Raw genomic sequence first — 23,642 nt, forward strand, 5'->3', positions numbered from 1 at the left:
ATAAGACATTTTAGGGGCCATTTGTTTGTAGTCCAGAGAAGAGGAAATTGTAGTCTAGACTAAGGTGACAATAAATGGGAAAGGAAAGAAGTGCAAGTGTTCAAGTACCAGCAACTCCTTAGATGACAGTGGTGACAGCAGGTGATGGTCAAGATAAACTTCAGATTTCTGGCCTGGACAACTGGATAGAGAAGAAACAGGTTTGCGGGGGGAGGTGATACATTATACACTGGCCCCGCTGAGCTGGAGGTGCCTCCGAGATGCTGAATGTATCCAGAGTGGTCAGCTGGACATGGAACGTACTCTACAGATAAATAAGCGGGTGTCATTTTTATAGAGATGGTAAGTAAAGTCACGGGAGTGGAGAAAATCAGTAATGGAAAGCATCTAGAGTGAGAGGAGAAAAGAACCAAGAACCTAGTCCTGGAGAACTCGGATATTTATGAGTCAGAGTAGGAGATGCTGACAAAAGAACTGGTAAAGAGAGGCCTGAGTGGTAAAAAAAAGAAAAAGAAAGAAAAGAAAAGAAAAGAAAAAGGAAAACACCAGGGGAGAGTGTCATGCCTGAGGACAAGAAAGAAAACTATCTCAAGAAAGAGGGAATGGTCAACTGGACCAAATGCCATTGAGAGGTGAAGTAAGATGAAGACAAAAAGAGCTCCTATTGGATATAACAAGTGGGGGCACTGATGACTTCATCAAGAAGAGTGCAGAGGAGCGCCACTGGTCGGAGATAGCATCGTGCATTTAGTAGGAAGTTAAAAAGCGGGTGACAGGTGTGGATAACTCTTTCAAGATATTGGGCCAACAGAGGAGGAAAAGATGTTGAAGATCGAGGAGCGAAATGGGAGAAATAATGAAGACAGCTCCCTCAGGAAGCAGGAGGGGATAGCATGCAGGTAGAGGAAAGGACAGCCCTTGAAAGGAGGAGAAACACCTTCATTGAATAATAACAGGAAGGAAGTAGGGACAGTGGGTACATAAGCAAGTTGGTTTGAAGATTTGTTGGCAGGAAGTTGAGGTTATTTCCATCAGATTGTTTCTATTTTTCTCTGAATAGAGTGAATAAAAAGGAGAGAATGTAAGGAGATTTGAGGAGAGAAAAAAAAGATTTGAAATGATATGTGTAGATATGCGGAAAGCAAAGAACTCTAGAGAGATACGGTAGATTTCTAGATAATGTGAAGCCCAGTTGGGGTAGGTGATCATGAATCGAAGAGGTCTGCCAGATTGTATCATTTTTCTCAGGATTCTCTTGGCCACCTAAAGTGAACACACAGCAGAACTGTTTTGCCCTCTGGATCTAACAAAAGGACAAGGGAGAGAGAAAGTTGAGAATACAGGTAAGAGCCTGATTGGAAGATGGACCCAGGATTCAAAGTTGAATAATGAGGGAAGCGGAGACAGGAGAGAGGTGATAAAAAGGGATAATTTAGATGAGCCAACGGACTGAAGGTTCTGTTGAGGTCGAGGAACAATTTCAGTGGCAGGATCTGAATAACCAAGGAGAGAAGGCAGTGACCAGAGAGTAGAAAGACTAAATGGAAAGGTTTTAAAGGTGACAAGTTTTGAGGAATGACAAAGGCCATGTTATAGCCCAGCAGTCCCAACCTTTATGGCACCAGGCACCAGTGCTCTTATGAGAATCTAATGCCTGCGAATACAGATGAGGTTTCGCTCACCTGCCCGCCGCTTATCTCCTGCTGTGTGGCCCGGTTCCTAACAAGCCACAGACACGTGCTGGTCCACGGCACAGGACTTGGGGACCCCTGCTATAACCATTAGAGCAAATGGCTTAATTAAAGCTGAGGGAAAAGGGAATTAGAAATATGGAAGTCACATTTTGATTAAGTCCTCCACGAGGGCACTGAAGTCAATCAGGCTCATGGCAGTGGAAGGAACTTAAACTAGGGTGTGGAAGGAAGAATATGAGATAGATGCTCAAATTATCTGTGAATGAAAAAGAGATGTAGAAGATGCTTGAGCATCCTGGGACTCCTGGTGGATTCTAACTTCCACATATCTGGAGTTCTCAGAATTTCATACACTGGACAAAGGATCATTTAAGATTTTCTAAATCTTAGAGAACAGATCTAGGCAGCAAATTCTTGGATTTCTTGGAAGACTTCTTAATATAGACTTGTTGGAATTTCCTAATAAATAAAAGGATCTATACATTTGTAAACATATCTCACCAAATTGAAGTCACTTTTACGTCAGAAAAATAACAAATGTGCAAACACTAATTACACGCAACCCTAGTCACCCAAATCAAGAAGCTTATAATTTTTGCCACAATGAGTCATCACTTAATGACACATCCAACTGGAACCTCCAGCAAATCTTCAAACACAGATTTTTCCTCCTGTTTGCAGGTTTTTACCACCCCACACCCCACCCCACCGAACCTCTTCTATCTCACATGTTCTCATTGTGTCATTCTCTTTCCTGCATAGCAAGAGGATAGAAAGAAAATCGCCATCAAGAAAGTGTTCTCCCAAATGTAATATAAGTCTGTTGATTAAAATAGAAGTCCTCATGAAAAGAGCAGTGCAAAATCTAACTTCTTCCTTTAATGTTTGGCTCAGCATTACAACCAGTAATTCTCCCACCTTCATCTCAGCTGAGGCATCAGAGCATCAGATATGCTGAACTGCGGTCTGGGGTGGGGAGGAAGGAGGTAGAACGATGTCTAAATCAGTGCTGCTCAGTGTGGCCTGAAGACCAGTACTAGTCCACAAACCGGTTACTAGTCAGTGGCAAGGGAAGTACAAAAATGAGAAGTAAGTGTCTAGAAAACTTGATACAATTTGACGGAATATTTTTTGTTTGTTAGACTGAATCATTGAAAACAGAGTTTTTATTTTGTATATCTTTATAATTTTTCTCATTTTATTCTCCTGGTAATTATCTTTCTTATGTTTTATAAAAATGTTGATCCACAACACATTGTAATTTTTAAAAATTTGGTTCTTAGTCAAAGGTAGTTTGAGAAGTATGGGTCTAAATCACACTCCTTGATTTATTTCTAGACTCATGAAAACTTGAAGTTAGAAGAAAGAAGTAGTGAAATACAAATGGTAGGAAGGCACATATCATACTTAGACCTGATTTCAAATCCGCATTTTACCACTTACCATTGACCTTGGGTAAATTACCTAATTTCAATTCCTTATATGAAGAGAAGGATAATAGTCCTTGACTTGCAGATTCAAGATGAAGATGACATCAGATACTATGCTACTGGCTTTGCACAATAGCAGGCTCAGAGTAAGGACTGTGAATTGCCTTAAAGACCATCTGATTGAACCCGTAACCTATTGTTTCAGTGAGAATCTTGGTCCCCAATGAACCAACCACAGGTACCTCAGCACGGGCATCATATCCTGATGAAGACCCCCAGTTCAGGCAAGGCAAGTGGTACTGGCCAGGTCATCTCTCCCCTTGTCTTCACCCTACCTAAAAGAACTTACCGTCCTAACTAGGAAGCCATGTGGCAGCCACTCTTGACTGCCATTCTTCCCTTCTCTCGTAATAACCCTGATTTTTGGTCAGGTATCAGACATCCATGTGCTTAAAAGCAGCTGTGCCCCTCCCAGGGTAATTCCATTTTCTCTGTCTAGTGACTGATTCAGGAATGGGTTTGTGATATAATCTGGTCAATGAGACATTGAAGAGAGGTTGGCTGAGGGACTACTGAAAAATGTTTTTTCTAGCAAGAAAAGTAGATATTTTTTCTGCCTCTGGTTGTCCACTTCTAAAGCTTGTGACAATGAGGGGACTCAACCTAAAAGGATAAATCAACAGGTAGAAAATAGTAAACAGAATAATGGAAAGATATCGGTCCTTGATGACTTTGTAAAAACCACAAATTAACCAATCCAAAATAAGAACTATTTCAGAATTTTTAATATATGAGATAATAATTTTCCTTTTGACCAAGTCACTGTTGAGTTTTGGGTTACTTGAAGCCAAAAGTTTGTACAAAAAATATACGTGAACTCTCGGTCTGTAAACAGTTAGACAACTTCAATCCTGGGGCTTCCCCTACTCGCTTCTTCCTTCTGAGCAATTGAGTCACATCTGACTCATCCACTGAACCCCAAATATTTGAGGGAGTTCAGGATAGGCAAGGAGTCCATTTGCTTTCACCATAGGACATGACTCCTGAGTTTCAGCAAATTCTGAGGCCAGCCCCTGTCCCGTCTTCCTCATCGGTTTCATCTAAAGAAACCAGAGCTTTGCAGAGCTAAATGCAGACTCTGATGCTGTGAACAAAATGTGCGAAGTGCACCTGACCATGTATCTGGCCCAGCCTACCTTTCTCACAGGGCTCTGCCATCCCGCCCCCTTTCTCCTGAAGTGGACTCTCCTTGACTGCTCTTCCTCATTCTCTAAGGCCCCTTTTCAAATGCCTGCTCTTCTATGAAGCCCTCCACCACAGTGAAGCACCACACAGTTATCTCCCCATTGGCCGAACCACTGTACTGCACATTTAGACAACTGATGATGTTCTGAAAGCTTCTGCCTTCTAATTGCTTCCTGCGAGCTTGACACTGTCCCTCAAACCTGACCGCGCACCTTCGAGTACAGAGCCTTGCAGTCCTAGATCCCCAATAGTGTCATGCACAAAAAAGGCATGACATAAATGCTTGAGTTCAACTAAAAAGAAAACTCTCCCTACAGTCATAAAGTCACAGACATTTTAAGTTAGACCCCCGAAGGCTCTCTTGTCCAACTGCCACCCACGACGATCCTAACGGATAGGCGTCTAGCTTATACTTCAATGTTTGCAATGAAGCAGAACTAATTATTTTGTGTGCCACCCATTTCATTTATGGACAGCTCTTATTATTGGAAAGTTCTTTTGCTTTTATTATCGGGCCCCAATTTGCTTCCCTATAATTTGCCTTCAGTTGTCTTATACTTTCTGGGGTAAAATAAATATATTCCATTTTCAAATGAAAGCTGTTTAAATATTGGAGGGAGCTTTTATATCTGTTCTAATTCCTGATTTCTTGACTCTTAACTATGGTCAGTTACTTATATTATTCTGTAAAAGGTATGGTTTCCAGAATCTTTTCCAGTCCCACATTTTTTCTTGTGTGTACTCATTAAGAGAGTCGTTTCTCTCTTGAGCCTCATTTATTAATTCAACAAATATTGATTGCTCTTACTATGCGTCAGGCGTACAGCAGAGAATCAGATGTGGAGCTTGCAATACAGGAGAGAAGACAATTAAACATTAAGAGTGAGGAACAAAGTGTGCCTGGTGACTGCATTGCACAACTTCAGGGTCACTATGTACACATAATACAACACAAGTTTCACCCCTTGGAGTTGTGCAATGTGATAGACCAATCACCGATGGGAGCGAGCAAACTGCAGATCAGGAAAGGGCTTCCTAGAAGAAAGGACATTTAAACTGAGATGTGGAATATGAGTATCAGCTAATTAGTCAAAGAGTGAAAGGAACCATGTGCTGGGCTGAGGGAAGAGGAAGTATAAAGATGTCGGGGCAGAGGTGGGTTGTGAGAGTAGAAGAGGGAATAGAGAGAAACGAGGCTTGAGAAGTAAGCTGGGATCAGGCCATAGAGTTTCTACTCGGCCATGTTTGGGATGTTGACTCATATCCTAAAGAGGGTGGGAATCCATTGCAAGGTTTTAAGCAGAGGAATAACATGATCGTATTTGCATTCTGGCTGCTGCATGAAAAGCAGATTAAAAGAGAATAAAACCAAAGATTGGGAGACCAATTCAAAATCTGTACAGTAATTAAAGCCAAGAAAAAAAAAATCGACAGTGGCCTGAACCAAAGTAGCAGTGGTGGAAATTAAAAAAAAAAAATTACATAAACATATTTGTGTGCAGAAGTTCAGAGTATCAATCAGATTTGGTGGCTGTCCAGATGTGGAGAGTAAAGAAAGGGGAAAAACAAGGAAATCTTGGACAAATAGGCAAATAGCGGTGCCATCGACTGAGAACTCAAAACCCTGGAGGACGCCTAGGTTTTTTTTAAAAAGAGAAGAAGAAGATGAAGGACCCAGCATTGGATAGATTTAGTAGAGATCCTTGAAGATATCTAAGTAGAGACGTCTAATTGCATTTCAGGAGACATCTCCACAGGATTCTGGAGTCATCAATATGTATTAGTGCACTCCTGATGGCACCTTAATTTTGAACTTCTAGACTTCGGACCTGTGAGACCTTCAGAACTTCTGTTGTCTTAAGCCACCCAATTTGTGTAGTTTTTTACAACAGCCCAGGAAAACTAATACCATGGGGTAGGCTAAAATCCCAAGTCTTTTTTATTTGAACTAGGACCAAGTTACCTCATTCTCATTCTGTGTTGTACGCTGAAGGTTTTTAAATAAGATTTATTACTTATACTCATCCACATCTTCTTTATTCTTAAATACTTGGGGCAATTGATCTAACATTTGATAAACTTGGCTTCTGTACTTTTGCCCAGGTTGATAGAATATCAAATATGGTGGGTTGAGGCAATGGCACATCAGATGTCAATCAAGGTCCTTCTCCCAGCGGGAAATAACAGACATCTATATCTTACCCACAAACTGATCATATATAAGACTTTCTCAGATACCTTGATGAAACCCAAATAAGCCAAGTGTTCTAGAAGTCTAAAAGGTCACCCCAAAGTGCCCTCAAATCCTCCCTCTCCACTCAAGATGGGCACCATGCAAAAACATCTGTTCGTCTTGTTGAGTGAACCTGAATTCCTCTACCCCAGGCAATCCCACTGACTATGCTGCTTGTTCTGTTCTTGCTTCAGTTTACAGATTTGAGGTACTTAGTTTCCCAGGCATGACTCTGAGACTCCTCTGAGTCTGACTCTGCACCCACATTTACAGACACCTTCTGACTCAGGTGTCTCTCCAAGCACAATTCTGACAAGTGGCTTTCAAGCTTAAAGGTGGGACCTAAACAGTGAACCTTCACTGGATCCTAGTGACTGTTGCCTTCTCTTCTACTTGCTCACACACCATTGGTTTATAATCTGTCACTCCACTCCACTCTAAGGTAGAGAGAAGCAGTGGGAAGCCTTCCACATAGAAACTGAGTGAGCAGGAGACTGAGGGGAAAAAAGAGGCCCACATATCAGGAACAACATGTGTCAGAAGCTGAAGCTGTTAAGTAAGAGATGAGCCAGTTGTAACTCCATCTTTATTGCCAGGAACCAACACTTTGAGTGAAATCTTGAATTCACAGAGAGGAGAGAGGGTGGGAAATTGCCTGCTTGGCAGCTCCCTTGGGTTTTGGTGACCCAAGACCAGGGAATGTTTATTTGAGGGTTGGTTTTGCGGTGCTGGGTTCTTCCTTTCCCTCCTCCTCTTATTGTTTTATAGCACTGGATAGCCCTCTTCTCTCTCCATTTTTTTTCCCATGAGAAAACACTATGAATGAATAAAGTCACATTAATACTGTAAAACAAATCAATAATCCATCATTCCAGAATCACAGCATTTGTATTCCTATATTCTAAATCAAATGTCTTTGCTATCCACAATCTCTTCACTAGATAAAGCGTCAGCACCTTCTCTTGAACCAGAAAGGAAAATATCCAATGATTTTTTTTTTTTTCAACATTCACAAAAGCTACTAAGGATATTGGGATTAATTAGAGGAAATGATTAGAACTAGAGAAGAGACTCAGCTTTATCATTGGATGTGTTGGTGAAGGTAACACTGGCTGCTGTAACAGCTAAACCCTCCATGACTCAATGCAACAATTTCTCACGCATGAAAAGAATGTGTGTTGATAAAGTCACCAAATGTAAAAAATGATTATTTCTAAGTGGTGGAAATTCGAGTAAATTTTATTTTATTTTATTTTTTCTATTAAAAAAATAAAAGAATGTGTGTGGAGGGGTTGGCAGTGAGATACAGAAAAGAACTCTGTTCCACACAGTCATTCATGCTCAGGGAGGCTCAGAGACAGGATGGACCCCTCCACCCCGTAAATGTGATTCAAAATGTCAGGATGGATGAATACACACACACACACACACATAGAGGGTATGGAAAGGTTTATTACTCACATAATGAGGCTTTCTTAGGGGAGTAGGGTAGGTTCCCAAGCAGATTCACCCCCAACTGGCTTGAGAGAGAGTAGGGAGGGGTCACCGGCTTGAAGTTTTATGACAGTTAGCTGATGAGGCTTGGGTAAGAATTCTCAAGCCCAGAGATCGGCACAGTTTTAACTGCCTGCCAGTGCCCAAGGAGGACACATGCAAGCTTCCTTGTCAGTTTTGAGGGATAGGAAAGAAAAGGGGAATAGTGAGTGGGCTTGAAGACTATCAGCACTCAGCCAACAAAAATGTAATCAGACTCCTAAGTACACTTTGCCATCAGGACACATGGCTTCCTGGAAGTCAACATGCAGCCCGAAGGTAAGGCAAAAAGGAAAAGGGAGGATCATGGGGAGTTTAGTAGGTCAGGCCTGGAAACAGTGGGCATATCCCTTCTGCTCATATCCCATTAATGAGAATCAAGTCCCTGAGGGGATGGAAAATGTGGTCCCTGGCCCTGCAGCCACTTCCCAGCAATAACGATGAAAGGGGCAGGAATCTCCTGTGGACCACCGGCCTTTTCTGCTGCAGTGGAAAGCAAGCAGCAATGGACCTAGTTTTGTGAGGCTTAAATAATCTGGAAGCTGTCTTTAAGAATAAATTTTTAAAAAAGCTACAGATTCCAAATTAGAAAAGAGTCCATATACATCGGGCTCTGCATCTGAAACTTCGTCAGCCTCGCCGCGAAGGCCTCTGCTGTGTCATCTCAGAAAGAGTCTACGGAGCCCACCACTCACCACTCTTCAGGAGCACTGGGGACAAACCAAGACAAAAAGGATGTGGGTTCTGACATGGCTACAGAGCTCTTTCCTGGAAGGGAGTAAACTCTGGGACTAATGAATTAAGCTATAGAGTTCATGGAATTCTAGTCTAGATTCTATAAAAGCAATGGCAAATATGCTATGAGAATTGGGAAAAATAATATTGTTGTCTATTTTCTGTTAGTAAAAACTGGTGAAATGCGACCTCCTGTGACCATAATATCTAAAAAACTACATTCCCTTGGGCTTTGCTTTCTATGTAGGGATACTTTTTAAATAAAAGGTTTATAGGGGTGAAGCATGAAAAACATGATTTGGTGTTCTATGATTCCAGAAAGATCGAGAAACACCAGTATCCCTTTACAGGCTTCCAGCCCTGAGATTCTGTGAGTTAGGGGTGCCTCCAGAATGTCCAGCACCCAACTTGCCCTCTGATGTGCCTGGCAGGGGCGTGCGATGCAAGCCAGAGAGGAGCAAAAACCCCATGAGAATTGTGACGTCCCATGAGAGGGCCGTGGCCCAGCACTGTCCTAAGAATGGCTCATTCTTAGGGAGCAGGCAGCCAAGTACCTGGACCCCGGCAGGGCTTTAAACGTGTGCATTTCAGCTTCTGAGTAAGAGCTTTGGAGGCATAAATTCCCCTCCTTCTTGTCCCATTTTCATTTTCCTTTTTCGTTGCTTTTCTTATTTATTTATATCCAGCCATATTGTACCACACTGAACACAATTTTGGAAACTTCTATTTGGGAAAAGTGGCATAAATATAGAACACTAAAACACAAATAAATAACAAATTGAAATAACAACCAAAAATTAGTTGCAATGATGTCACCATCATTAGCAGGGCATCTGCTAATCCTCAGCTTCACCCATCCACTCACCCAATATCCACTGCTAATCCTCAGCTTCACCCATCCACTCACCCAATATCCACTGAGCATCCTCTGTGTGTCGGCTTTCCGCTCAGTGTTGACAGAGTGCCCCCATGAGACACCCCACTCCAAAGGCAAGTGTTTTCAGCCTGTCCTTCCAGGGCTACACAAGCTTGTGGGTGATTTGTCTGCAGCAGACTGCACTCTGCCGGCTGGTACGTGGGATTGAGGAATGAGGTGGGTTGGAATGGTTTGTGCGGTTACTGCCACAGGACTCACTGAGGGTAGAACAAAGGAAATGGGTTGAAACCGCAGCAGGAGGTATTGGGGTCTGACAGAGGGAAGGTGTTCCTTTTGTCAGGAATAGAGCACTATCTCGGGTGACAGGGGAACTCAGAGTATTGAGGTGCCAGCTAACTTCCTCCAGAAAGCCTCCTGGGCTCCCAGACCTCTGGGGGCTGCTCCCTGTCCCAGCTTATGCAGCTGTCTCTGCCATGCCCTTTGGCACTTAGACAGTGCCAGTGATGCTCACCACAAGACTATAAAGTGCATGTTTATTCTCTGCAAGAATAAGTTCCCACCAAGATTCAGCAAATAGTTGAGGGCCCACTATGTGCCAGACACGGGGATATAGCAATAAATAAAGCAGACCCTGCCCTGTGGAATGTACATCCCAGTCATTATAAATAAGTAAATTATAGAGATTTTTAAGTGATTGGGTCTATGAGGAAAAAATTAGGTAACTTTCCGTATAGACATATGTCAATAAAAACGATTTTTAAAAAATAAAGCCGTGGAAGGTAACAAAGAGTGCCCAGAGTGAGGAGTCAGCAGTGGGAAAAGAGTTTTACATAGAGCAGCAATAAGGGCAGGAGTCATTGAAAAAGTGACCCATGAACGAAACTTAAAGGAAATGAGTTGTGCAGCTCTCCGAAAGAGGAACGGTCCATCTTGGGTGGCGGCGGCACGGAATGGTCAATGCCGCGTCGTCCTGGCCCTTCAGGTCCACGAGTGCTGTAGGTTCCTAAACCGTAGTTTGGTCCCTGACAAGGGGCCTTGAGCCTCCCTGAGCCTCGAAGATGTTCTCTGCCTCCTCTGTGCCTCTGAGAGGTGTTCCATCAGGCTCTCAACTCCTGCTGAACATCAGCACTACAAAGAACTGTCTACTTGGTACTTAACCAAGCTGAGCCTCAGTTTACAGATCTATGAAATGGAGATAATAATACCACTACCTCATAGGGTGGTTGGAGGTCAAAATCCAAAAGAGAAGAAGAAAAGGTCATGAAGGGGGCCAGCGTTCTCTGAGCCGCACTGAGAAGTTTCTTCACTGGACTTTCAAACACATGTGCCAGGAACTGGGCCAGGTGTTTATACCGATCAGCTAATTATTCTCACGTAAACACTATGACAAAGACACTCTCCCATCTCCATTTTACTAATGGGAAATTGAGGCTTACAAAGGTTGAGAGCCTTGAGCAGGCAAGTGGCAGAGCCAGACATGGCCCGGATTGGTAGGAGTCCAGGGCTCCAGCCTACACCACACTGCACAGCCTCTCCTATATCACTCGAAACACATTTTCTTTGCTGGTGTGAGCAGAAAAAGCCAGGTTCTAAAACCCAAACTAGACAGCTCCTCTCACATTTCCTCCCAATCAGCCCTAATCTCTGCAACCGCATTTACTGGGATATAACTCAGTGGTTTTCTTTGCCAAATTCTTCTAAGAGAAGAGACCCATACCCCCAAAGTCAGGGGCCTGATTAATTTTGGCAACTGTGGGAGGGGAGAAAAGGGGACACGTTCTTAGAACTGGGGCCGAGGCGGGGGCTGGCGGGCCCCTTTCTCAGCTCATTCTAGATACCAGGGGCATGGGGTTTTGAGAGAAACTCTGTGACTCACCCTCTCTTCTCATGGCCCCTGTTTGACTCGGAAGGCAGTCTTCCCATCAGCCTCCCTTGGTCTCACAACCCCCAGCGGCTAACATCCACCCAGTGACCCACCCAGTACTCACGCTGCCTCCCAGCAAGTCCACATCCCAGCATGGGTGGGGGCCTCTCTGCTGGGCTAAAGAGCCGCAAGTCCAGTGGGCCCGGATATGCCTGCGGCAGACCCTTAGCCGCCTCGTTCCTCAACCAAAGCCTCACAGTGGCGATCACCTTTACCCAGGCAGAGAGCAATCAGGGGCCAACCCAGGACGCCCGCAGGGACAACTGCCAGTTATAAAAGGACATATGTGAGGGAGTGGGACAGCAAGGGCAGGGGCAGGGAGAATAGAGACCTCAGGAGAAAACAGAGCAGTGGAGGGTCAGGAAGAAGACACATTGCTTGATTCCCAAACCCAAACTCTCCTTTTTAGTTAAGTCAACCTGCTCGCCTTGGTACAATAAGTCTGCTTACTCTGATACATGATAATGAGTGCTAACTACATGCCAGGCATATACTCAGGCCTGTACACGATTTTCCATTTGTTCCTTGAAACAACCCTATGAGGTAAGAAATGTTATGCTAGTCTGGGTCCTCTGAGAAGCAGATATGAAAATGAGATTAAACATGCAAAGGTTTTATGAGGGGAATGTCTTTATGAGAGAAAATAGTGGGGAGCCGGGCTAGGCTGGGCTGGGAGCACCATCAGACCACGCTTGACCCCACTGAGGAGAAAAGCGGGCAGGAGCCCAGGGAGCCCACGCGGGCTAGCCCACTCTGCCGTCTAGGAAGGGCCAGGGAAGCCTCCAGCCAGAGTCGCTGTCCCTAGAGTCACAGTCACTGCAGCAACTGATGTGCTTAACATCCCTGCTGTGCCCAGTCACCCAGGGGGCAGGCGAGGGAAGCATGGCCTTAGCACAGATGCAGCAATGAATTTGAGAGCTGTGAGGTGCGTTCTCGTAAGTAATGAATTAATTATCCTAAATATAATTAGTAATGATTCGTTGAATTATATTTACGTAAGAAAATAAAATTATCATTATATATTATATACTTATTATAGGTATAAGTATACAATGTATGATTATAATAAAAATTATAATAATTGTGGGGTTCCACAATTATTATCCCTATTGTACTTGTTGATAAACTCGGGCTCACAGAGGTCAAGTCACCTGCCCACAGTTTGAACCCAAGTTTAATACAACTCCAAAGCTTTCTCTGTGCCCAGTGCATCTGAGCAATTTATTGACAGGCACATCACAGGCCTCATTCCTCAAACTCAGCAATCAGCAGAGGACTAGGCACACCATCAGCATCCCGCAAAGGGTTTGGGGGATAAAATGTGATTCATCTCCTAATGAGAAAAATATCCTTGCATGTCTCCTGTGTTCCCCACAACACCGACAAGCCTGAGTCAGAACATCTCCTCCGCCATGTGTCTGTCTTTCTCTGTTCTCCCGAATCAGGGGGAACCCTTCCCCAGGAACCTCTCGTGGACCTCTGGGCCTTTCTTACAGCATCCGCCTCTCAGTCTCACATCTGAGCCATTTGCACACCGTCATCTCCTTGGTATTCCCACTAGGGACACTCACGCCACAGTCTGAGAAGCAGGTCTGGTAACCTGCTCAAGATCAAACACCCATAGAAGGCTGAATGAGGCTGAACCTCAGATTTGCCTTTGAGCCACTCTGCCTACATACCCAAAATATATGCAAATAACTATAATTCAGTGAGCGGAGTCACAGAAGTGGGTAGAAGTTGAAGGAATCCCCTTGCCCCCTCCAGATCTGATTTTTCCAGTCACCCATGATACTATTAAGGGTGTGCATTTATGTTTGGGGAAGTGCTTCAAATGTCCTCTTATTCTCAGCTAACTTATTTTACCCGCATATTGCCTCACTGCTGACAGCCAATCCTTTCATGGGCTGCTCAATTCAGAAAGCAATATGCAAAGTGTATTCATTCACAAATTGACAGTCTCTTGGGCAGTGCCTACCAAAACCAAAACTGTATATACACTTTGCTCTAACTATTCCACTTCTAGGACTCTATCCTACAAAAATCCTTACAAATGTGCACAAAGATATTGTATAAGATGTTTGCAACATTAATATTAGTAGTAAAAAAAAAAAATGGAAATTAATGAAACAGCCACCCATAGAAGATAGTTAAATAAATTATGGGACATCTGTAGCCTTGTAGGCCTGCTCTGCATTGTTTTAAAAAAAAAAAAAAAAAAAGAATATCATGATTCTGAGTTCTGACATGGACATTCACTAAGATGTGCTAAATTAAAACACCAAGTTGCTTTTTCTGGAGACTGCACAACGATGTGAGTATACTTCACACTACTGAACTCTATACTGAAAAATAAAGTGGTAAATTTTACGTGTATTTCGCCCCAACTTTTTAAAAAAGCAAATTGCAGAATAGGTCTAATTATTCCGCTTATACCTATTATAACCTTCAAAGAAATTTCTCATCTAGGTTTATAAGCATAGATGTACGTAGAGAAATTAATAGAAAATAGATCAGACTGGATTTCTTCCTAACCTCTTCCGCTTGCAGACCAGCTCAGAGAATGACCTGCTCTCTTGTTCCCACTGTGGGTGGGTGAGTGAGGTGAGAGGTAAGATTAGAGTCTCACTATGAGGGCTGTTTCCTTAGAATAGGTTTCTGACCAGAAAAGGAGACAGCGGAGTGCCCGAAACCCATAGTCCCCTCCAGGTCTTACTGCAGACACCAGCTCTCCGTGAACCGCAGGCTACCGATGTCTCTGGTCTCAGATTCAGATGAGATCTGGTTTCTTTGAAAAGCAAACCTCCAACTGGTGAATTCAGAACCACAGGTCTCAAGTTAGAGAAAAGGGCTGGGAGAACTGAGCTCATTCTGAAACTTGAGGCCTCGTAGCCCAGGGAAGCTCTAGCTATTTGATGAAGGGGCCCACAGCTACGGAGACTGAGGCAGGGCCGAGATCAGGGTTCACATGGTTTCAGACAAGCAGTGGCCTGAGCTAGCAACTGGCCTGGACTCAGGCCAGAGGCACCCAGACTCGGGGTTCGTTTGCATAACCTTTGCAGATACTTTGCATCGCAGAGCCCAGGAACACTCATCCCCTAGGATCAGAGAGGTTAAGACCAGAATTTGGTCACACAGCACCTGAGGGACTGAAATAAAATCCAGAAGAGGACCTGGGAGGAGAGGACAATGGCAAAGGGGAAAGCCAGTCCCACTATTTCACTTGCAAATCCTGGCAGGCCTGTAGGATGGGGTAGGAAACTTCACTGTCCCTTAGAGCAAGAAAGTTATGCAAACCAATTCATTTGCATGGCAGTTCAGTGCCTCTCAGATCCCAGGGCCTCTCAGCAGCACCGCCTGCCCCAAGCCCCACCTGGAATCCTACGGGCTTGACAGCTAAGACCTCCTTGGCCAGAGGTTTTGGGCAGAAACTTCTTCTCAGAGCAGGAACTATTTCCTCCAGTGGATGGATGTACATTCAAGATAACCCTAGGCTGAAGATGCTGGTGTGCAAAAAAAAAAAAAAAGTGTGGAAGCTTGGGCACATTAAAACTTGTTTTTGTAACAGAGACGCTCCTGGGGGCTTCATGCTTAATATACTGAGAGGTGTAAGGACCGTGATGACCAGGGATGGCAAAGAGCCACAGCTTTTTAGTGAGAAGAGCAGGAAGCCCTGACCACCATTCATCTTGATTTTCCAGAAGGACCCTTGCCCCCAATTTCATATAACATTGCCCTCTCCTCCAGTGATTTGTAAGCTGTATAACTAAATGTGATCTAAATTTAAGGTATAACTTCGTAAGACTTCTTGAAAAATAAATGGACTGTAGAATAGACGGGGAAATCCCCGTCAGACATACGTTCCCAAATTTTGGTTTTGGAGAAATAAACATGGTGAATGAGGGGAATCCAGGTTGGAGGGGCTGACAAGAGAAAATGAACCGAAAACACCAAAAATGCCCCTGAGGAGGGTAAATCGGATTTCCCATAGACAGAACCGACGGGGGTTAAAGGTCAAGCTGAAATGCTGAGCAGACAGCTGTTCAGACCAGAAGGCAAAAGAGGTGAACTGAGACTCAGATGAGGAAGACACTGGCCCCGGTGCGAAAACCTCCCCCATGCGGCTCCCTCTTTTCTACCATCACAACTGTCTTCAGACACTAGGGCGAGGCTCCTCAGGGGCTCCCGGGTCTCGGCCACAGCCACCACCCCCTTTTATGAGTGTTGATTCTCCCTGTCCTCCGTCATGCTAATGTCCCTCTGCTCCTCCAGAATGAGCCCCCTGAGGGACAGACCCACTTCTCACTCATCCACGGCACCCCAACATCCTGGACACTGGGCGTTGCACATAGTAGGTGCTCATGATGAGCTGAATGATACCATGACATCTTTACTCTTGTAGGGAAGGTCTTCTCAAAGAGCAGCTCTGGCCCAGGAGGCCAAAGCACCAACCAGCTCAAAGCGTGGCCCCAAGGAGCTCAGCCCGACCGCCGCACACCCACTAACAGCGCTTCCACGTCTCAAGGTCCTGCCGTAGCCGCACGTAAGCCTCACGTGTCCGGGCTAGGGGAGGACCGATGTCATCCCCAGCTTCGTCCAGAGGGTGCAGCCCCAGGGCACGCTTCTTTCGACTCACTCATCTCTCCAGTCTCAAAACCTCTAGGGCCCTAGGAAGCTCCCCTGGGCCACCTGGGCCTGGATGACACACCCCTCAGTGTCTGGAGCAGTTTCAAATGGATTCAGACTACAAAGTGTGTCCATCCTGTGGATGTGGAGAAAGACAGGCCTCTCGCTGCCGAACCTGTGTTTCGTATCTCACTAGTCAGGGACCGAACAGGAATTAGGTCTTACACTTGTCTTTCCCAAGGCGTGAGGAATACGCTAAGTGCCTGGGTATTTAGTGAGTTTGTTGGGTGGTCTCTTCATGCTGGTCTGATTGAGTGCAGGAGAGAGCTAGATAAATGCACCAAATGTCCCCCTAGAGCTGGAAACTGGTGTCTCTTCCAAATGAGTGGTTACTCCCAAACTCAGCTAGACTCCCCGCAGGGTGGCTGGGGACCCCAAACTTGGGCTTCAAGAGACAGAGCCAGGGAGGGGCTACATTTCCAGGGCTGAGGGCGCACCCCAAAGCCTCCTCCGTCCCCACTCTGGCCCACCTGGGGATGCCCAGCAGGTTTGTTTACATTCACCAGTGGATGGGACAGCCACTTTCCCCAGCCTCGCCAGCCCCGCCTGCCTCCCTTGAATACCTGAATTTCCTTCACACCCTGAGCAGGCCGACCTACCCACTGTACCCACTTGTAATTCACAGCCCTCCGCATTTCCTGTCACCAACCCAGCCAAAGGAAAACCCCAAATTTACTGTTATTGTTTACCAACCCAACTGCCTCCTCAACCCAAGACTCAGAGACATGCTCCTCAAGCTGAGGGCAGCAGCACAGACCCACCCTGGACCACTGCCCCACTCCAAACCTGGGGTTCCCTGGGCAGGGCAAGACACCTGAGTGTGGAACTTCTATAGTGATAAAGGCCACTGGCAAAGCACAAAGAATTTTAACCATCTCCTTGAATTCCTCGCAATAGCGACAGGGCATAGGAATGTCACTCCCATTCCGCAGAAAAGGAAACAGCTCTACTCAGGGGGAGGAATCCAGTCTCCACTCCTCCCCCACCCTGCCCCCATCCTTATCAACACGCCTGCAGTGTGTTTCCTTAAGGAACTCCAAACGTGGAAGCAGGAGATATGTCATTCACTTCTGCTTAGTTGTAAGGCCTAGGAGAGTTATCGTCTCCTCTGAGGCTGTTTCCTCAGAGGCGAGGCTGACTACCTTGGAGGTGAAGAGATCAAGGAGAATAATGCTGCACAGGTATCCGTTCTCAGCAGGTGCCTACAAGTGTGTCCATAAGCCCTGTCTACGTCTCACACCACTTAAGGGTGTTTGAGAATCATTTCCTGGCGCCCCTACAGTCATGCAAGCCAGCATCTGCCTTTAGGTACAAAAGTTCCATCTCCATTCCATCTGGGGGTTTAGCAGAAAGAGGTTAAATTCACCCTAGAGAAAGGGCATCACAGGGCCAGCCAGCACATAAGGTCAGGGCATGGGGGAGAGTGGAAAAGCATGGCCAGGCCCCACTGGCCCAGCTGGGCCCTCCTGGCCCCTCGCCACAGCCATCTTCTCTGAACGCCAGCTCCGGGCGGATTCTCACAGGCCACAAAAGTGTCCTGAGCTGGGCTGACCCAGACAGAGGAGGAAGCAAAACAGCATCAAAGTGTGGGGCAGGAGGATGAGAAGGCTGGGAGACAGGCCTCTGTGGCAGAGCGGTGACACACACAGGCCCATATCCTAATCCCTGGACCTGTGAACATGTTACCTTACTTGGCAAAAGGGACTCTGCAGATGAGATTAAAGTGAAGGACCTCCTGCATTACCTGAGTACGTCCAATCTAATCACATCGGTCCTTAGGAGTTAAGACTCCTTCCTGGTGAGGTCAGAGAGAAATGGCAGCAGGAGGGTCAGAGAGACGCAGTGTTGCTGGCTTTGAAGATGGAGGAAGAGGGCCACAAGCCAAGGCCTGAAGAAGCCTCCAAAGCTGGAAGAAGCAAGGCAACGGAATCTCCTAGGCTCCAAAAGGAATGCAGCTCTGCTGAGGCCTGGATTTTAGCCCAGTGAGACCTCATGACCTACAGAACTATAAGATACTAAATTTGTGTTGTTCTAAATCACAAAATGTATTATGGCAGCAGCAGAAAATACGGCCTCCGAAGACTAGAGTGCTGACAATTCCCTTCACCTTTCTCACCTGATTCCATACTTACTAACCTTATTTCCTCTGCCCTAAGTTATCACTTCTGACACCTTCATAAGCTCAGACAACTAGATTTCTCTGAAAGCAAAGCCTCATGCTGGTTCATCCGAAAAGTGGTTTCGAAGTGATAGGTAGAGTTTCAAAATAGGAACGAACCACAGCGATCCATTCAGGAGTTATAAAGGGGAGGTCATGGGGCCACCAGGGGCCACGCTGCCTGTACCCATGAGCCTGGGCGGAGGGGACGTGAGCCGACCGATGACTGAATGGATGAGGAGGCCTCTCCTCCAGAAGGGAGACGGGGTCTGAGGGCAGAGACACCCAGGCCTGGGATCTCAAGTCCTAGTCCAAACCAGTTAGCCGTTTGGCCTCCGGCACATTCCTTTACTCTCTCCACTGGTTTCCTCATTCACCAAACAGGGATAACCGCCCTGCCTCACCTCTCTCCCCGACAGCTCTGAGGATCACGTGAGAAAATGTGAAATTATCTAGGATGCACCATTTTACCATCTGGCAGGGAGAACAGTGGAGTCAGTAGATCAATTTCTACCTTAGGCCCTACTGCAAACCAGGTCATCGTGGGGCTCAAATATCCCACTCTGGGCCTCAGTGAGTGGAGGGGAATGGGTCCCATGAACCCTCAGTGAGTGGAGGGGAATGGGTCCCATGAACCTTTCATCTGTGAGTGGAGGGGAATGGGTCCCATGAACCCTGAGGCCTCTTCCAGCTCTGATGTATTTTGGTTTCTGCCTGGCCCCTATCGCCCCCTCGTGGAACTTTCAGGAACTACACCAACCTGCTCCCCAGGTCTCTTTCCCAAGATTTGAACCACACCACCACCACCCTCTTCTCCTTGGACCCCCCAAGCCAGCTGGTCCCGCCAGGCCGAGGGTGCCAATGTCTGGCTATGGCTGAATAGGTCAAAGAATCATAAGCGCCTTGGCTCCTGGTTCAGTATTTGGCAAAAGGGCGTGTGCTCCTTCGCCCTCACTGGTGCCCCCGCCTGCTTAAAGGAGAACGGCAGTGATGGGCGGGCACCAGGCCTGACCCAGCCAGCCCTGGACAGGGCGACAGAGCGACAGGGCAGGCGCCGGCTCCTGGTCACCCCAGAGGCCCTGCCCTCCTCTCCTCCCCTTTCCCAGGACGCGCAGCCTCTGCCCTCCCGACACACACGACGGCTCTCCACGCGTGGGAATGGGAGAGGTAGGAGGGTCAAGGGTCTGAGCCCCATGAAGGAAGAGAAAGAACTTTCAACTATTAAATCTGTTTAGTAAAGACAATTTCGCTCATACAAAACAACAAGTTTACAACAATCTGAGTGCTGGACACACCATTAGACACGGGAGGTGCTACAGGCACTCAGAGCCCTTCCTCCATGCCAGAGGAGCCCCTGGGTGCCCCTCGCCACCCTGCCCTGAGGGAGATGAAAGCTGGAGTATCACTGCCACTCCCGCTCCAAAGAGACCATGGCACAGAGGACCTCTCCTCATGCTGCTCCTCGGCAATACTGGGGGAGCCCCCCTCCCCTCACTTGCCTGGACACATGAAGCCAAGTTGTTTGCGGGGGGGAGGGGGTTGAAGTGGCTAATGGGGAAGGGGCAGAGTCGGGACATCTTTGGTACGAAGACCGCCCCCACCCACCCACTAAGCCACACAATGGACAATGCGGGCGGACCACAGAAGTGGTGCTGTCCTGGTCCAGGGGGGTAGCTGGCTGACGCCCCCAGGGCCAAGGCACAACGCAGAAGCTCTGTGTCACTTATAAACTGCCCAGGCTCATCCACATGAGCTGAAAGGAGGCCTGAGAAATGGCTAAAAATGTAAGAAAAAATAAGAATGGGTTAATAATGGCAGGAAGGGGAAGTAGAAGTTACTTGATAGATCAGCGCCTCAGAGGACAAGGAAGCACTAAGTGGGGAGTCAGGGTCCTAGGGGCAGAGGGTCCAGTCTCCCTGACTGTGGGCCAGTGCCCAAGTCACTCCTCTCCACCTCGTGAAACCACTACCAGAGGCAGGCCATGGAGGGCCCGGCTCAGTCTAGACAGGCTTCCAGGCAGGCACTGTGGCAGGCTCGACGAGGGCAGAGTCGGCCAAAGGTAGAAGGGCCTCTCTCTCTGCAGCCCTGCCTGCCCCTGGCCCCACAAATGCACAGTCCCAGGCACACGTCACAGGTGCGCGCACGCACGCACGCGCACACACACACACACACACACCGCACTCACTCCTATCCATCTGGCACACTGGTGATGCCTGAGGGCTCCGGCAGGGGAGGCAGGTGGCATCCTGGCCTCAGCCCTCCATGGCCTTGAGCTCTCAGAACGCTTCAGCCAGAGGCAGCCTCAGGCTGTAGTGGGAAAATGGGCAGATGCGATGAAATGGGGACACTCCCTACAACAGTTTCCACAAACATCCTTTAACAAGAGGAAGGGCTTTGGGCGGGGAAGAAGAGTGGGGAAAGAACAATAAAAGAAGTTTCATAAAAGTTCTAAGTCAAATTACTGATAAAACTGCAAAATGAGCACAGGTTCAAGAGCATCTTGCTCCTTTCTCTCCACATCCTCCCGACCTCCCAGCCTCTCCCTCTCTGGGGCGGCCAGAATCCAAGGCAGAATTCAACCTCTCACGAGGCTCTGGGTCCATGCAGCCGAGGAGGGGAGGCAGCAGTGGACAGTCTGTGTCTCTTCATTTAAAAAATATATTCAGGGTGAGAGTTATTGCTTGTCCTCCAGTGGAGCAGGATGGGCTGAGCGGCTCAGTGAGCCAGGGCCGCGGTTTCCAGGGCCCGAGCTTTCTTCCGCCTCTTCAGAAGCAGAGGGTTGGACGCATCTTCAATCTTTTTTATCTTGATCTGCTCGTAGTCGACACGCATTGTGGCCAAGGCACTGGTCATCTCCTCCTGGGGGGAAGAGGGTTACAGCAAGAGACGTGAGACACAGTAAGGGCCGGATGGCAGAGCTGAGAGCAGAAAGAAGGAGGCGGCTGGCGAGTGGGTCTCGGGCTGACAGCAGCCGCAGCACCGAGCTCGGTCGGCAGAGCCCGGCCGGCGCTGCCACCACTCCAGCGACCCCACGGGAAGGCAGAGAGTCAGGAGACCTGGCTTCTGGTCTGCCCCAGCCAGGTATTAGCTGTGTGACCTTCGACAGGTCACTCCCCTTCTCTGGACCTCAGTTTTCTCATCTGCAAAATGAGGAGATAGCACCAGGTGGCCTCTCAGGTTGCCTTAGAGACTCGGGGAGTAGAGAGGTTGTAGGAAACAGCCAAGTCGAGTTTAGACCGAAACAGAATCCTCTGCCCTAAACTGGTCTGGGAAGAGGCTCGGAGTCGCTGTTCTTGTCCTAACAGACATTTTCTGGGGTGAGAAAATGCAGAACTAAACCCTCCCCGGCCAGCACTACTGTGTAACCTGGGCGTCCCCATGAGCTGCCTCCCCAAGCCCTGCTTGGCCAGGGGGTCCCTCACCTTGACGTCCTCCCACCGCTCCTTATCTTCCTTCAGGACCCGGCTGGTGTGCAGTGGGGTTTGAGGGACCTTCGTTGATTGCTGAGGGGAGAGAAAAAGGGTCCAAGTGGAAACCTGGGCAGGGCAGAGTCCTGGCTAAGCCCTCGTCCCAAGGGACAGTCTCCCAGGGCCAAGGTGTCTCCAACCTGCCAGGCTTACCATGATCCAGGGGTGGTTCATAAACTCTGTGATGGTCATTCTCTGAGTGGGCTCTGTTTTCAGCAGGTTCCTGATGAGCATCTTCACTGTGGGGTGGGGCAGGGGACAGAGACCGCTCAGGGGCCACTCTCTGTCTCCTGCTCCTTCCCACACTTTTCAGGGAGAAACCAGGGGCGGGGGCTGAGTGTCACACGGGGGCCAACTGCCCAAGGAGCCACCCAGAGGGCCATCACGCTGCCCCACCTGACAGACCCTTCACACAGGCAGCACATAACCGGCTGGTACGGCCAGACCCGTGGCTCACCACCGACATGAGACAATGCCCACACACACCTGCACGTGTGCACAGCAACACGCACGGACATGCACACATGGGCTCCGTACCTTCCTCTGACACTTCTGACCATTCTGGGTTGGGAAATTCATACTGGCCCATTCGGATGCGACTCTTCATGCCCGGAGAGATGGCAAGGCCATGGTTGGAATAGAAGGGTGGGTACCCACACAGCCTGAGCCGAGGGGAAACAGGAAGAGAGGGGCAGAGCTGGTGTTATTTAAGGGCCCTGCACCAGGAATAAGGTGAAAAACAGACTTCTTCTTGTAAAGGTCACAGAGAAATTGGGGTTCGTTGATTCAATATACAAAGTCAAGGAGAGGGCCCAGAAATCCAACAAACCAAATATCTAAAGTCCACATTTTCCTGCCCATTAGCTAGTTTATACCCGCAACTTAGCTATGAGAATCTGCTAAGCACTGAGAGAAGGGGACATGCAGGGGACTCCCAGGGATTGCCCCATCCAGAAGAGGAATGCTAACCTCTGCTTCTTCCTCTCGGCCGGGAGAGGCAGACACCTCCTCCCCACCCGCCCCGGCTCCCTCCCTCCCCGGTGCCACCCCAGCACACTCACAGGATGTACATGATGACACCCAAGGACCACATGTCACAGGACTTGTCATACTTCTCTGGGCCCAGCACTTCTGGAGCTGCAAACCAAAGGTCAACGTGGATGGGTCTGGCCCTCAGAACACTGTGATCTATCCCAGTTTCTCTAGAGATGACGCTCCCATTCCGACCCTTTGGACTATCATGACGGGACCGTGGCTGGGAGTGGGAGCAGAACAGCCGTAATCCAGCCCAGGGTCGGACGGAGGAGAGCACGACCCTCCTCCCAGAGGAACCCAAGGGCTAGAATCTTAAGACGAAACAACTCTTGAACTGCAAGAGCCTCTCGGACCTACAACGTTCATTTAATTGGACACACACATTCCGAAAGTGTATCCTGCACCTGATAGCTGGGCCAGCAGAACCAAATCTGTGTCTCGACTCCACTGAGAATCAGACGGAAAGGACAGCTCTTCTCGGGAAAGTGCCCACGTGTGTAAAATCGTGCCCGCAATCTCAGGCAGACAACTTTCTGGGACGCCTCAATCCCAGCCTAACTCTGATGAGCCCCACTTCGGGCCAGGCTGCAGCAGAACCAGAGCCAGGAAGAACTTGAGGACAGGAGTC

General features: G+C 47.7%; 1 protein-coding gene and 1 long non-coding RNA gene across 5 annotated transcripts in view; both read right to left on the reverse strand.

Annotated features, from left to right (window-relative positions):
- Positions 1-8,034: 8,034 nt before the first annotated feature.
- LOC120617931 (uncharacterized) lies at positions 8,035-13,834 on the reverse strand. Its single transcript, XR_005657082.1, has 2 exons — positions 9,778-13,834; positions 8,035-8,845 (listed from the first exon to the last, which is right to left on the reverse strand). It is a non-coding gene; the product is annotated as an uncharacterized LOC120617931 (long non-coding RNA).
- Positions 13,835-19,724: 5,890 nt separating this feature from the next.
- MAPKAPK2 (MAPK activated protein kinase 2) overlaps positions 19,725-23,642 on the reverse strand; it is a 45,128-nt gene continuing 41,210 nt past the window's right edge. For 2 of the 4 annotated variants that reach the window (XM_039881726.1, XM_039881727.1), the window contains exons 6-10: positions 23,041-23,116; positions 22,466-22,641; positions 22,133-22,218; positions 21,935-22,015; positions 19,725-21,371 (exon numbers count right to left, since the gene is read on the reverse strand). In XM_039881726.1, the coding sequence (XP_039737660.1) occupies positions 21,228-21,371; positions 21,935-22,015; positions 22,133-22,218; positions 22,466-22,641; positions 23,041-23,116 (563 nt within the window). In that variant the 3' untranslated portion in view covers positions 19,725-21,227. The remainder of the gene's footprint in view (positions 21,372-21,934; positions 22,016-22,132; positions 22,219-22,465; positions 22,642-23,040; positions 23,117-23,642) is intronic. The other 2 variants (XM_039881728.1, XM_039881729.1) reach the window with 2 other exon arrangements.

This window comes from Pteropus medius, unplaced genomic scaffold (genome assembly GCF_902729225.1).
Source record: "Pteropus medius unplaced genomic scaffold, Ma_sr-lr_union100, whole genome shotgun sequence".
Taxonomy (NCBI): domain Eukaryota; kingdom Metazoa; phylum Chordata; class Mammalia; order Chiroptera; family Pteropodidae; genus Pteropus; species Pteropus medius.